Source organism: Neoarius graeffei, chromosome 21, assembly GCF_027579695.1.
Source record: "Neoarius graeffei isolate fNeoGra1 chromosome 21, fNeoGra1.pri, whole genome shotgun sequence".
Classification (NCBI taxonomy): domain Eukaryota; kingdom Metazoa; phylum Chordata; class Actinopteri; order Siluriformes; family Ariidae; genus Neoarius; species Neoarius graeffei.
The window spans coordinates 11,773,837-11,788,960 of record NC_083589.1 but is presented as its reverse complement, the minus strand read 5'-3'; the positions used below and the strand labels follow the sequence as shown (position 1 = coordinate 11,788,960).

Here is a 15,124-nt window from a genome sequence, read left to right as displayed (position 1 = left end):
TTGTAATTATTAAACGCGCGTCTCTTGTACTTTTCTGGAGTGAATAATGGAGGATCCGGGTGAAATTTTGATAAACAGCATTTCAGGGGCAAGTGGTAGTAGGCCTATCCCGTATTTGAACCAGATAAGCAGAAACAGCTCCAAGAAGAAAGCACGAAGAATCTTCAACTGGATGGCTTGTATGGCAGCATATGGTAAGGAGCCATGCTAACCCCCATGACACAGCAATACGAAGATATTTTGGTTAACGGAGGGAAGACAAATGTTCGTTTAGCAAAATACCCGGCTATGTGTAAACAGCGCCATAAACTGCCTGTTCACTTACATTGTCATCTCGAGACTGTTTTCATTTGCAGCCTTCTCATTTTGAGAGCGTGGCGCAAACATACTGCATCCAGTGTTTCCCCCAGCACTTTCCAGGCAAGGCGGCCGCCCTGGGTAACTCGACCGCCCGCCCTAGCAAGGTTCCAAGAAAAAAAAAAATGCGTCCAAAAAAAAAAAAAAACCCCGAAGTGGTAATGCATTTCAGCGCAGGGACTGACAGCTAGACTAAACTGCGGCACCTAGTGGTTGGATATATTACTACGCCATATGTCCTCGAGGCCATATTTACAAACATTTTAATTTTAAATTCAACGGTTCAGCGGGAAAGTCGAGACGTTGCCATTATCGTCGGTGGAATAAGAAGGTAAGTTGTATTTGTAACTGCTCATCTAAACGGTGCATTTGCACTGTTACAGTGAAATTTAATTTTCATGTACTAATATAAGTAAGATAATATAATAATATAATTATATAGCCTAATGCTATATAATGTTCATGTGCTAATATAAGTAGGCCTAATATAAATGTATTAAGGTAGGCAATATAAATTATGGCTGTAGGCTACATTCGTGGGACCCTTCCGTTATTTTTGTTGGTCCACCCAGCGAGATTACTCTCATTGGGTCCACCGGAGGAAAACAGGGAATGGTCACGCAACTTTTTTTGTGGAAGGAAGGGGCAGCTATTTAGTCTGGATGTTATGAGAGAGGGTCATGCATTTTCCTCCTCAACAAAAGGGGAGGGTAATCATAGGCTAGATGGCAAAGCCATACATTTTTCGCCGTTGCACACCAACATTCCTCTGATGGGCCGTAAATAAATTATAATAGTTAAAAAAAAAAACGATCTGTCCCAATGATTGCATGATTGACGCTAACTTGTTGCTTCCTTTCTTGCGTGCAGTAAATGGCAGGGAAACAACAAAAAATATAGGGCTTCTTTCAGCCGAGGAGTCGCTCGACTTCACCCACTCAATCGGACTGTGCTCAGTCACCACTGGAGTCCCAGCCCCAAGCATCAAAGCACCGGGGTAGTGGGTGGAACCCAGAGTGGGCTGCTGTACTGAGAGCACTTTTATTGGCCAGGAAACCATTTTACCTCAGTTTTTGTAAGTAGTTGTGACATTTAATTTCAATAAATACCTATTTACAGTTCTACACAGCTTTGTTATTATTGTAGTACTATTCCCCCCCCCCCCCGGACTATCTGTGCAACGTGTGACGCGTTACGGCCCGACAACCCCCCCGACCACTATCCGTGCCATGCGTGATGCCCACCGAAGACTCACCACCTTGACTAAGCAATTTTCTGCGGCAAACACTGGCATCCCTATCATATGCGTTTCCCCTCTCTTAATTTGGATACAGTGCTATTCTTATGCCTACTGTGTTTTCATCCTACCTTATTAATGCACCATTAATGTACTACAGTAATATGTTGGCACTTCCAACATGCTACAACTGTATTGATTGTCACAATCCGGTCACAATGTCTGTAAATTCAGTGAATTACAGACTTTTGCTTATCCCGTCCGAATGCGCCACACAATAACACAGAGGTGCGGGGGTAATTGCGAATTACCAGCGGTCCAGAGGTAATACTTATCCCGTGCGAATTGTACATAAGACATGGTTTAAAACAGATTTTAGAGCGCGCAGCAGCCACACAGATTGTGTTAAAAAGATTTTACAGCACGAGGTCTCACGTCTGATCCAGTTTCTCTCGGTGACCCTCTGTTCCAGCTGATCAAGCACACTCTGCATTTTGTGTGTGGAAATGCAGTCTCGTTCCAGCTTGTGCTTTCTTTTTAGCATCACTGTGGTATGTGTGACACAGCAAGGCATGCTTATTTAAAAACTGATCAATTCTGTAAAATACTTGTAAAACTATGACGTAAACAGAGAATATAAACAGCCGAGTTGCTCCAAGCGACCGCTACATGACGTCATCTCATACGGTCCATCAAGCCCATCTGGCATTTGAAAGAAAATTCATTTCTCTCAAACGCTAGCTATGCGGTCTCCGCAAATGAAAGTTTGATTTTTTTGGAAATCTGCGACTTTTTCTTCAAAGAAGTTTGAGAATAAATCCGCTGGAGGATCTCTTTAAGCGCTCGAAAATATTATAAAAAATCACATAAAACGTACATAATCATTGCTTGTTATCCGTGTTAACCTCAAACTGGGTTTGTGTTAAATCATCAGATGGAGTCTGAGGCCCTTTTCAGACTTTACATTAAATACCAGGTCGCTCACTACTGTACGGCATGACTAACATTTATCGTTACTGCGCTATACTAACTAACGTTTCTCAGATCATCTGTTCATGAGATAATTATGAAGAAACCCAAACTAACACAAGCTGGTATGAAAGATACAGTACAGTGCAGGAGGCAAAGAAATGCTGTAAAGCAAATATGCCTTGAAAAGTCACGAACATTAAATGTTTCTACAGAACAGAAATACTATAAAGCGCATTAAACAGTAATAAACTAAAAGTCAGTGCATCAGTTGTCTCGGGTACACTGTGTGTAGTTTTACTGAGTATCTCAGAGTTCTTCAGGAGACTTGGAATGTCGCACTTGCTTCGGTTTTGCTTCTTACGTGATTTTTTTTTTTTTTGTCTGAAAAGTGATACGTTGGGGCGGCACGGTGGTGTAGTGGTTAGCGCTGTCGCCTCACAGTAAGAAGGTCCGGGTTCGAGCCCCGGGGCCGGCGAGGGCCTTTCTGTGCGGAGTTTGCATGTTCTCCCCGTGTCCGCGTGGGTTTCCTCCGGGTGCTCCGGTTTCCCCCACAGTCCAAAGACATGCAGGTTAGGTTAACTGGCGACTCTAAATTGACCGTAGGTGTGAATGTGAGTGTGAATGGTTGTCTGTGTCTATGTGTCAGCCCTGTGATGACCTGGCGACTTGTCCAGGGTGTAGCCCGCCTTTCGCCCGTAGTCAGCTGGGATAGGCTCCAGCTTGCCTGCGACCCTGTAGAAGGATAAAGCGGCTAGAGATAATGAGATGAGATGAGAAGTGATACGTTATGTAATTTTTAGTGCTGTCAAAGTTAACGCGTTAATTTTGGCGATTAATTTTAAACATTTAATGCATTTAAAAAAATTAACGCAATTAACGTGGTTTTGTTTACTTCCAGTGGCGGCTGACCCATAACCTTTGGTTATGTGTGCGGGAAAACCGGGCAGAAACAGCTATCCTAACTAAAGGAGAGTCTATGGCAGAAAGATGGATAAGGGCGAACTTTTAAGGGGAAAGTTTCATTTTAAAAAGTTGCCCAACGGCTCGTCGGACAAAACTAAGGCAATTTGCACAGTTTGCAAAGCCGAATTTAATTTCCACAGAAGTAACACGTCTTTCGCGCATCACCTCAAAGCAAAAACACCCAAACAGAACCATGTGCCAGGATTGGTCAAGCTTTCTTTGGGAGGAGAGAAGTCAGAATGGCTTTGAGAAGTGGGCGGGGCAGGGTGGAAGGTGATCAGATTTCTCTCATCTCATTATCTCTAGCCGCTTTATCCTGTTCTACAGGGTCGCAGGCAAGCTGGAGCCTATCCCAGCTGACTACGGGCGAAAGGCGGGGTACACCCTGGACAAGTCGCCAGGTCATCACAGGGCCGACACATAGACACAGACAACCATTCACACTCACATTGGCCCAATCCCAATTCTAATTTCTACCCCTACCCCTCCCCCTTCCCCTTCGCCCTTCCCCTTGAAACTGAGCTACAAGGGATAGGGCTTGAAATTCAACCCTTACGTATTGGGATAGCCCTTCAACGATCGCATACGTCATCGCGTACCTCCGTCAGCGTTTACGTTAGCAAAACGCGACCAAATGAGTCATTGGCTGCGACCAGCCGCTACAGTCAGAGACAGAGGCAGAACCAGAAATCTCTGCTGGCAGGGTGTGATTTGTTAACTAACACCACTGAATGGGATATCTTTGGCGCTTCGTGCACCACATCCGACAGAATGAGGTGTCAGAACACTCATGTAAACAATGAAAGCGAGAATAACAGAACAAAACGTACGCAGTCAAGCAACCGAAAACAATACTCACTCCCAAAGCTTTTTAGCAGCAGCTTGGATTTCAGAAATCGCTGCTCATTCTCAGCTCGAAAGCGAATCAAGCGGCGTGTTTCCTCTGGATAACAACTTAAAACACGTAAATAATGGAGAAAATACATTTATGACAATCTTTCGCCGCGGGAACCGCCATCTTTCTGAAATCCGCATGAAATCTCGCTGAAATCCGCATGGCATTGTGGGAAATCACTCAAACCCCTTCGTTCGGAGTCAGCTCCAGGAAAATCTCCGTTTGGAGGGGTACAGAAGCCCTACCCCTTCCCCTACCCCTCCGCGTTAACTGGGATTGGGATACCCCTACCCCTTCACGTGAACGCGCAAAATGGAGGGGAAGGGCCAAGGGGTTGGTCCAAGGGGTGAAATGGGATTCAGCCACATTCACACCTACGGTCAATTTAGAGTCACCAGTTAACCTAACCTGCATGTGTTTGGACTGTGGGGGAAACCGGAGCACCCGGAGGAAACCCACACGGACACGGGGAGAACATGCAAACTCCACACAGAAAGGCCCTCGCCGGCCACGGGGCTCGAACCCGGACCTTCTTGCTGTGAGGCGACAGCGCTAACCACTACACCACCGTGCCGCCCCGTGATCAGATTTATTAAAAAAAAAGAATCTCATACACGCCTCTAATGCAAGGCTTCTAAACAAACAGGGATTGGAGTCGTGCTTCAGAACATCTTTGGCGCACAGGAACCATTTGTTCTAGTTCGAATGATGAGCACTGAAAAGAGCCCCGTCTGAACAGCTACATGTGCTTTTGGACATGTGCCTGTTCTAGGAAACTCAGACGTTTAGGTTTCACTTGAGGCACTGCATATTAAAAAAAAAAAATTAAAATCCTAAATGACTGGGATCGAGCTGAAAGTTACAGAATTGAAAAACGCATGTGGAGTAAATAATCAACAGGAGAATGAAATATGCATCGCTCCTGTAGAGGACGGCCCCATGTGGACAGTTGAAAGTCGCACCTGGAGGACGCTCTGGACTCTTACAGTAATGCTTTTATGGCTGAGGACTACAGTTGACTTGCTAACTTTAGGACTGCAGTTGTCATGAACGGTTTCGCACTCAAGTTTCCATCAATGAAGAGTTACATCATCAACGAAACTGACTTCATGTTAAAACTGTTAATGTTATAGTCAGGCTGTCTGTTGTTGCCCAAATGAGGATGGGTTCCCTTTTGAGTCTGGTTCCTCTCGAGGTTTCTTCCTCATGTCGTCTGAGGGAGTTTTTCCTGGCCACCGTCGCCACAGGCTTGCTCATTGGGGATAGATTAGGGATAAAATTAGCTCATGTTTTAAGTCGTTCAAATTCTGTAAAGCTGCTTTGCGACAATGTTTATTGTTAAAAGCGCTATACAAATAAACAAGTGAATGGAATGAGATTTGAATCAATTCAGTTTAAATTAAGTTGCATTAATCGTATTTATGGTGGCGTTCATCATTAATCACTCGTCAGAAGGTGGTGAATTTTAGTCTGAAAGGACGACACTCGACATGGGTAAGCCTGTGAAAGCAGAGCTCACCTGGATGAGCGAGACGGTCCCGTCAGGGTTACTGATTGTCTGAACGACTGTTTGTGAAGGCACCAGGTGTGCGATGCTGTGCGTCGCCGCTGCCGCCGCCGCTGCTGCAGCAACCTGCTGAGGTGTGACTTGCTGATCTTCGAATGCGTAGAGTAAGTCCTCTCTGCCATGCTGCTTGTAGCAGTTCTTAACGATCGTCCTCAGGGCCTGCGTCCATGACACCTGTTACCAAAGACACGCTCAGAAAGCCAAATCCACAACGCAGTGGCCTCACGCGGCTCGATAATCATCACTTCCTTTTTAAGGAACTAAAACTGAGAAACTCGAGTAAAATCTCTCTCTCACACACACAAAAAAAGGACGGTAATCTCCATGAGCATACCCGCTGTTTCTGGTCCTCTGTACGCACATCACTTCGCACGTTGGCCCAGGGAATGTCCTCTGGCCACCAAACAGGTTTGCAACTCTCCTTACCCCAGCCAGGTTTCCCCCGACCTGTCGAATATTTCAGCATCTCAGGAATGAAAGCTCGAAGCTGAGCCTGAGGAGGAACGTGACAAGAATATAAATCACTGAATGTATATTTACTCATAAAATCATTTCTTTTTGCCAAAATGATTGGATCATCAGGTTTAATATGGAGTCCTGCTACTCTGTGCTTTATCTGGAGAGGCCTAATTAAACGACCTGAACACCGCACTTAGCTTCTTCCTTCATCCTACTGCTCCTAATCCACCTGGGACTCAATCAGAAGCCTTAGAGCTTTCCCTGACACACATACACATGCTGATTCCTGCAAAGACGTGCCTCTCAAACTCCCAAAGGTGAGCCTGTGGCGACGCTGGGGACCTTTATTCAGGAGTGTTTACACTGCAGATAAATGGACACAAACACACAATCTTTTACCTCAAATCTAACAGTTTGTATCACGGTGCAAGCAGCACAACATATTTACTCGCTCAGTCAGTGAACAGGACAAAAGGAAAGCGAAAATTAATCTTGTGCTGGACTAAATATCAGCACTCTTGGGACACCACAGATTACTGAACAATTATTCCACGAAATCAAGCCGTATATGAGCTGACGAGGCGCGTAGGGCCGAGCTGACTCTACGCCATGCACTACGAGATTGAGCGGAATAACTTATTCTATTCACATTCGCTGGATTTTGAGAAACGGAGTATTTTTATTTTTTGCAAATTCAATAAATAAAAACTTTATACAAACGAATTGACTTTAGTGTTGTTGTTTTGTAGAAAGGGCCGAGGTATACAGTGGTGCTTGAAAGTTTGTGAACGCTTTAGAATTTTCTATATTTCTGCTAAAACATCATCAGATTTTCACACAAGTCCTAAAAGTAGATAAAGAGAACCCAATTAAACAAAAATATTATACTTGGTCATTTATTTATTGAGGAAAATGATCCAATATTACATATCTGTGAGTGGCAAAAGTATGTGAACCTTTGCTTTCAGTATCTGGTGTGACCCCCTTGTGCAGCAATAACTGCAGCTGCTAAACGTTTCCAGTAACTGTTGATCAGTCCTGCACACTGGCTTGGAGGAATTTTAGCCCGTTCCTCCGTACAGAACAGCTTCAACTCTGGGATGTTGGTGGGTTTCCTCACATGAACTGCTCGCTTCAGGTCCTTCCACAGCATTTCGATTGGATTAAGGTCAGGACTTTGACTTGGCCATTCCAAAACATTAACTTTATTCTTCTTTAACCATTCTTTGGTAGAACGACTTGTGTGCTTAGGGTCGTTGACTTGCTGCAGTTCATGGACAGATGTCCTGACATTTTCCTTTAGAATTCGCTGGTATAATTCAGAATTCACTGTTCCATCAATGATGGCAAGCCGTCCTGGCCCAGATGCAGCAAAACAGGCCCAAACCATGATACTACCACCACCATGTTTCACAGATGGGATAAGGTTCTTATGTAATGCAGCGTTTTCCTTTCTCCAAACATAACGCTTCTCATTTAAACCAAAAAGTTCTATTTTGGTCTCATCCGTCCACAAAACATTTTTCCAATAGCCTTCTGGCTTGTCCACGTGATCTTTAGCAAACTGCAGATGAGCAGTAATGTTCTTTTTGGAGAGCAGTGGCTTTCTCCTTGCAACCCTGCCATGCACACCACTGTTGTTCAGTGTTCTCCTGATGGTAGACTCATGAACATTAGCCAATGTGAGAGAGGCCTTCAGTTGCTTAGAAGTTACCCTGGGGTCCTTTGTGATCTTGCCAACTATTACACGCCTTGCTCTTGGAGTGATCTTTGTTGGTCGACCACTCCTGGGGAGGGTAACACTGGTCTTCAATTTCTTCCATTTGTACACAATCTGTCTGACTGTGGATTGGTGGAGTCCAAACTCTTTAGAGATGATTTTGTAACCTTTTCCAGCCTGATGAGCATCAACAACGCTTTTTCTGAGGTCCTCAGAAATCTCCTTTGTTCGTGTCGTGATACACTCCCACAAACGTGTTGTGAAGATCAGACTTTGATAGATCCCTGTTCTTTAAATAAAACAGGGTGCCCTCTCACACCTGATTGTCATCCCATTGATTGAAAACACCTGACTCTAATTTCACCTTCAAATTAACTGCTAATCCTCGAGGTTCACATACTTTTGCCACTCGCATATGTAATATTGGATCATTTTCCTCAATAAATAAATGAGTATAATATTTTGTCTCATTTGTTTAACTGGGTTCTCTTTATCTACTTTTAGGACTTGTGTGAAAATCTGATGTTTTCGGTCATATTTATGCAGAAATATAGACAATTCTAAAGGGTTCACAAACTTTCAAGCACCACTGTAGAATAGCTTTAGACGTCTATTTAATTCTTCCTTGGACATTTCAGTTCTGTAATTTTCAAACTTTTGAACCGGTCTTTAAAAAAAAAAAAATTTTAATGCTTAAAGATGAAGGACGCAAACAAACTGGCGAAATGACGAGCAATTTGTAAAAAAAAAAAAAAAGCGATAATTCTTGGAAAAAAAATTCTTACCATGAAATACTTTCATTCCATATTTTATTACTTTTTTTGAGGTTTTGTTTTCAAGTAGTTTTTAATTTCATCCTTGGTTGATTCAGCAACATGCGCTGCCATTTTGTTTTTCTCTACTCACGGTATATAAGCTGATAGCCTAGTAGTAGAGTTGCCAATCAGAGCGCACGAGTGCTCATATCCAGTGAATGTGGATAGAACAACAACAACGGTTGTATAATAACGATTTGATCATCCTTACACGATATTACAGTGCCACGACATCCAGCGATGTTTACTCTGTTCATTATATACACTGTATTACCAGGACTGCTGCAATTTAACACCAGAGTACACGAATACAAAAATACACCCAAAGAAAAGTCTCTCTAATATAATGAGAGATGAGCCGATCGATATCTGCCTGGAAGCCCTGCCTCCTTCTCCATCTCAGGTGTGGGACAGTGAAAATATCAGACATGCCTAATGTCCAACCGATTTGTTAAAGGATTGTACTGAAAAATGTACCGTTGCATGTGAGTGTGGTTGTTGTTGTATATACAATTTATCGATTCCGGATGATTCAACTGTTTACTGCCGGTTTTAAATCAGAAAATCACGAGCAGTGAAAAATCAATCAGTCTCGCACAAGCCTAACAGCTTTACGGAGGAAAAAGTGGCAACAGGGAGGATTTCTGAGGAATTTCCTGACATGAGCAGTGGGACACGTTCTTATAAACGTGGTGAAGAACCACCTACTTTTACAGTCAGAGGCTATTTGGCCGACACTCAACAAGAACATTTCCCACGGCCTATTTACAACACATTGCTTCAAAGCAAGCTTGAAAATAACGTTAAAAAACCTACACATTGGGATTTTTTTTAAAAACTCTTGACTATATTGTGCTAAAAACATGCTCTGTCTCGGTGTTCAGAAGATTTCTCACTGCAGAGAACTGGACTGAAACTCAGAGAAACAGATTTTAGCCTTTACGATCCTGAAGCTCGCTGCCAGAAAAGTGCTCAATAGTTTTTCGATGCGCTGTGACCCGAGTATGTGGGGTCGAGACAAAATGTTTTATTACTTTAGTTTATAACTCAACCCCCTCTAGTTTAAATGTCTGTTCACAAATAAACCATGTGGTAGTGTCGGGTGCAACAGTGCAAAAAAAAAAAACCTGAAGATTTATCCAGTCTGTTTTTGGAAGATATGATAAACTTATTTCTCTTTCCGAAAACCGTAAAACCTGAGCCATGCTGTGAAAACTGGCCCAGAGAAAGGTGTGTGATGTGACATGGGACTGTGAGAAATGAGTGTCTGCCCTGTAGTGCCATCTGCTGGTCTGGTCTGGTCTGTCCCACCTGTGTCATTTTATCCACGGACACTGGGATGCCATCAATGGTAAGTGGAGGTAGTTCAGAGCTCAGGTCTCCGCCCCCGGGTGGTGCGTGTTCAGCGAGAGCATTTTCCAGATCCTCCAGAATCATACTTTTATACTTTCTGACCTGCAGAAATGACACAGTTTGAGAAGTATGAAAGCTAAATGCACCGAGACAAAGAAACTAGAGATGGCACACTTACCACATTCTCGAGTGGAGCAGCACCAAACACCTTAAACACGGCATTGGGCTTCGACGGAGAGATGCAGAGGACGATGGCCTGCTGACCGACCCGTGTGGTGTATTCATCCAGTGTTGCTCTCAACTTCCTAGAGATAAGACCTGTCTTTAAGATTTAAAAACTCTCTCCGTGTTGGTATTGAAGGGCTCAGTCCCCCAGAATCAGTCAGCGCTCAGTTGCTGGGTTTCGCGTGACGTCACATCCGCCTCGTTAGTTATTCAAAACTTTAGCTGGTGGTCGACCAAAGCTCATTCGACAAAGCGTTTGTACGGAGAAGATGCTTGCGTTGTTTGAATTGATAAAACCGTGAAACCGATCAAAGTTTCTTCAGGGTTCCCCGTGAACTAATTAAAAAAAAAAGGGTGAACGAACACAGGGTTTCACAAAAAGGCGTCGAGAAAGGCGGCTTTTCAGTGAAATCGAAGGGAGCCGAGTCGAAGCGTGCTCGATTTTGCAGTGATCACTTGGTGAAAGGTTTGTATTTCCCCAAGTACTTTTCTTGCTGTGCGTCGTTATTTTACGGTACTTTTTTTCTTTTTAGCCCCGAAGCGCTAAAGTCCCCAGCTGTTTCTTTGTTTCCTCCTCACAAAGTCCATATGCATGAAGGTCGCGACAAAATTCTTCCCCAGCCGTACAGTTACAACGCGCCGTGACCACTTCATCTCCGTCTTGTTTAACTAAGATCCGGGTCTTTAAAGGGGTTTCTGATGATTTACGTGAGAGACGAGGAAGAATCAAGCCAACTGATGTTTCTTTGCGCTTCGTTGGAAAGACATGAACGATAGGGTTGGACGGTATTACGGTAAGAAGGTATCCCGAGGTATCCAAAAGTACCAACGGTATCGGTCTCATTACCGTCATTTAAAAAAAATATATAATATCTAAATAAATATGGAGTACATGAGGTCATAATATAAAATAATAAATTGAAGATCATCCCGAATAACTGTGTGATCGTATTTTCACTAATTCTATCAATTTCCTAAAGAAGTTCTCATCGCGTGCAGGGTTGTTTATGTCGTGACCATGGCAACCTGCGTGACATTTGGAGTCTGACAGAGAGCTTCGCAAGAGACTGAGACCGCAGTTGAAAGATGGCAAGTCAAGATAACGAGTTAGTGGCAAAAAAAAAAAAACACAACATCGGCAGTGTGGCAGTATTTTGGTTTCAAACCAAACGAAAAGGGAGAGCCAGCAAACACAGATGAAGCTGTGTGTAAAGTATGTAAGAAGACGGAAGACGGTCACGGCGCGAGAGGGGAACACCTCCAATCTGAGTGTTTTGAGTAGGTTACATGAGTAACAACAAGGTAAAATAATATAACGTATGACATTTGGGATGTGGGTAATAAACGTTTGAAATGTCATCTACTGAAGAAACGGAAGAAAACATCGTAGCGTAAACTGTTCGGTTTCTGGTGGGAATTAGCAATGCGCTTGCTATCTTTGTTGGGTGTGTTAAACCGTATGGATTTAAGTGGAATAATTGTAAGGAGTTATGTGATCGAGACAACGTTTTAAGCAAGGTAAGGCCATTTGATTATTAATTTCCCCGCAATGGCATGACGTGGGCCCATATGATTTTGCCTTGTGCAGCTATCACGCATTTGAATTAGGTTCGCCTCATTTGCGCTGAAGAATATGGTTTATCGCGCAGTCTAAACGGGGTGTTGGTTGATTCTTTTTCTTTTCTTTTTTTTTATTTCCCATGCTTGAAAGGGTATGATCCTGCTCATCGTGTACTTTTTTTTGATGGAGTAGGTGAAATAGTGCTGCAAATGGCGTTTCAACGCAGACATGTGTAAACGACAGTTGAATGCTATTTTCAAGATGAAGGAAGAGTTGTGTGATGCTTTGAAATATCTCTTAATCCATTCATCAATGCACAAAATTCGCTTTGCTGCTTAATCCATACCACAATGCACACAATTCGCTACGCTGCTTTTAAATAGTACATTTGAGACATAGGCGCAGGTCTGGACAAGGTCCGCCGGTATAGGCGCACGTTACACAGTAGGCCGAAACAAAATATTATTTTTTTCTCGGTAATACCGTATACCCCGGGAAAACACAGAGACAGTTTAAAGGTATCAAAATTTGGATACTGCCCAACCCTAATGAACGAAAAGCTTAAAAAAAAAAAACTCACACGGGCAAAAACAATACAGGATTCATTCGGCAGCGACTTGATCCCGAGGTCCTTTACCCAGCCACATAGGAAAAATTGTGAGCCTCCATACTCTTCCACGCTTTCATCTGTTTTGCGGTGTAGAAGGACGTCTGCAACACCAGATAGTTCAAGATGTCACGGAACTTGACTGAAGCATAGTTTTCGAGATCGTACGACAAATCCTTCTTTCCCAGACTGTCGGGGTCGATTCCATTGCACACAGCAATCTTCCGAATAGATCTAAAGCGAGAAGTGGCTTCCAGAGCGTACTCTGATAAGTTATCGCTAGTTGTTTGCTCGACCACCAGCTGTTTTACCGGAAGTGAAATCACTGAAACCCAAGAACAATGTAAAGCACCAATCTCACCTGAGCAGGCGAGTCTGCTGTCTTTTGCGTATTGATGGATTGGACTCAAAGATGTGTGGTCTCTTGCGTTTCTTCCCTGTTGCCACAGCAGCGGCGGCAGCCATGCCGACTGGACCTGAAGGTTTGTTTATAGGTGTAACAGCAACGACTTACAAACTGGCTTCAGAATAAATTATTTCTATTAAAAATCAACAGCACACTTTAACACGACTCTTTAAGATATAACATTTGCCCAAATGTTATCCGTAATCACCCGCATACGTTACTTCAATAAACTTGAAATATGCGAATAATCAGAGAAACAAATGAAACCATCCTGCTGAGTGGAAACATTTCTGTTTGGAGGTGTATTTAATCAGAACATCTGTGACGGCAACGAAGCACTATATACTCACCGGCCACTTTAATAGGAACTTCTTGTTGAATGGAGTGGAACTCAATGTGGTCTTCTGTTTTCTATTACATGCTGAGATGCTTTTCTGTTTACCACGGTTGTAAAGAGTGATTATCTGAGTTACTATATCCTTCCTGGCAAAAAAACTCGAACCAACCTGGCCATTTCCCTCTGACCTCTCTTATAAACAAGGCGTTTGTTTCCACCCACAGAACTGTCATTGCTCACTCCCTCACTCGATGTTTTTTGGTTTTCGCACCATTCTATCTGTGTAAACTCGAGAGACTGTTGTGTGTGAAAACCCCAGGAGGAGATCAACCGTTTCTGAAATACTCAAACTAGCAGCCCATCTGGCTCAAACCAACACCCATGCCACAGTCAGTGCGTTTACATGCACATAGAGAAAATCAAATTTCTGCCGTAGCTCGACTGAAATCGAAGTTCTAAATGCCATGGAAACACCTTAGCTCGGCTGAACTCGAACTGAACTGGATTTCTCGTAATCGAGCTACGTGACCTAGATTATGCGATTGTAGCCGAGCTAATTAGTACATGTAACCCTATTGAGCTACGTAGTCGAGCTACTTACTTCAGCACTGCCCCTTCCGGAAGTGACGAGACCACAAGCGGGAAACACAACAGCCTCGGTCGGCATGACAACAGTAATAGAAACGTGCACTTCTGGAGCAATGAGGAGATAGAGTTCATGCTCATTCAGCTTAAGGAGTTGAATATATATATATATATATATATATATATATATATATATATATATATACACACACACACATATACACACACACACACACACACACAGTGGTGCTTGAAAGTTTGTGAACCCTTAGAATTTTCTATATTTCTGCATAAATATAACCTGGACATCATCAGATTTTCACACAAGTCCTAAAAGTAGATAAAGAGAACCCAGTTAAACAACTAAGACAAAAATATTATCCTTGGTCATTTACTTATTGAGGACGATGATCCATTATTACATATCTGTGAGTGGCAAAAGTATGTGAACCTCTTCTTTCAGTATCTGGTGTGACCCCCTTGTGCAGCAATAACTGCAACTAAACGTTTGCGGTAACTGTTGATCAGTCCTGCACACCGGCTTGGAGGAATTTTAGCCCATTCCTCCATACAGAACAGCTTCAACTCTGGGATGTTGGTGGGTTTCCTCACATGAACTGCTCGCTTCAAGTCCTTCCACAACATTTCCATTGGATTAAGGTCAGGACTTTGACTTGGCCATTCCAAAACATTAACTTCATTCTTCTTTAACCATTCTTTGGTAGAACGACTTGTGTGCTTAGGATCGTTGTCTTGCTGCATGACCCACCTTCTCTTGAGATTCAGTTCATGGACAGATGTCCTGACATTTTCCTTTAGAATTCGCTGGTATAATTCAGAATTCATTGTTCCATCAATGATGGCAAGCCGTCCTGGCCCAGATGCAGCAAAACAGGCCCAAACCATGATACTACCACCACCATGTTTCACAGATGGGATAAGGTTCTTATGCTGGAATGCAGTGTTTTCCTTTCTCCAAACATAACGCTTCTCATTTAAACCAAAAAGTTCTATTTTGGTCTCATCCGTCCACAAAACATTTTTCCAATAGCCTTCTGGCTTGTC

At 43.1% G+C, this 15,124-nt stretch overlaps 1 protein-coding gene across 6 annotated transcripts in view; it reads right to left on the bottom strand.

Annotated features, from left to right (window-relative positions):
- nrf1 (nuclear respiratory factor 1) overlaps window positions 1-15,124 on the bottom strand; it is a 71,498-nt gene that overhangs the window by 38,918 nt on the left and 17,456 nt on the right. For all 6 annotated transcript variants that reach the window (XM_060903879.1, XM_060903876.1, XM_060903875.1 and 3 more), the window contains 5 exons: window positions 13,093-13,207; window positions 10,517-10,643; window positions 10,297-10,440; window positions 6,326-6,484; window positions 5,944-6,165 (listed from right to left, as the gene is read on the bottom strand). In XM_060903879.1, the coding sequence (XP_060759862.1) occupies window positions 5,944-6,165; window positions 6,326-6,484; window positions 10,297-10,440; window positions 10,517-10,643; window positions 13,093-13,207 (767 nt within the window). The remainder of the gene's footprint in view (window positions 1-5,943; window positions 6,166-6,325; window positions 6,485-10,296; window positions 10,441-10,516; window positions 10,644-13,092; window positions 13,208-15,124) is intronic.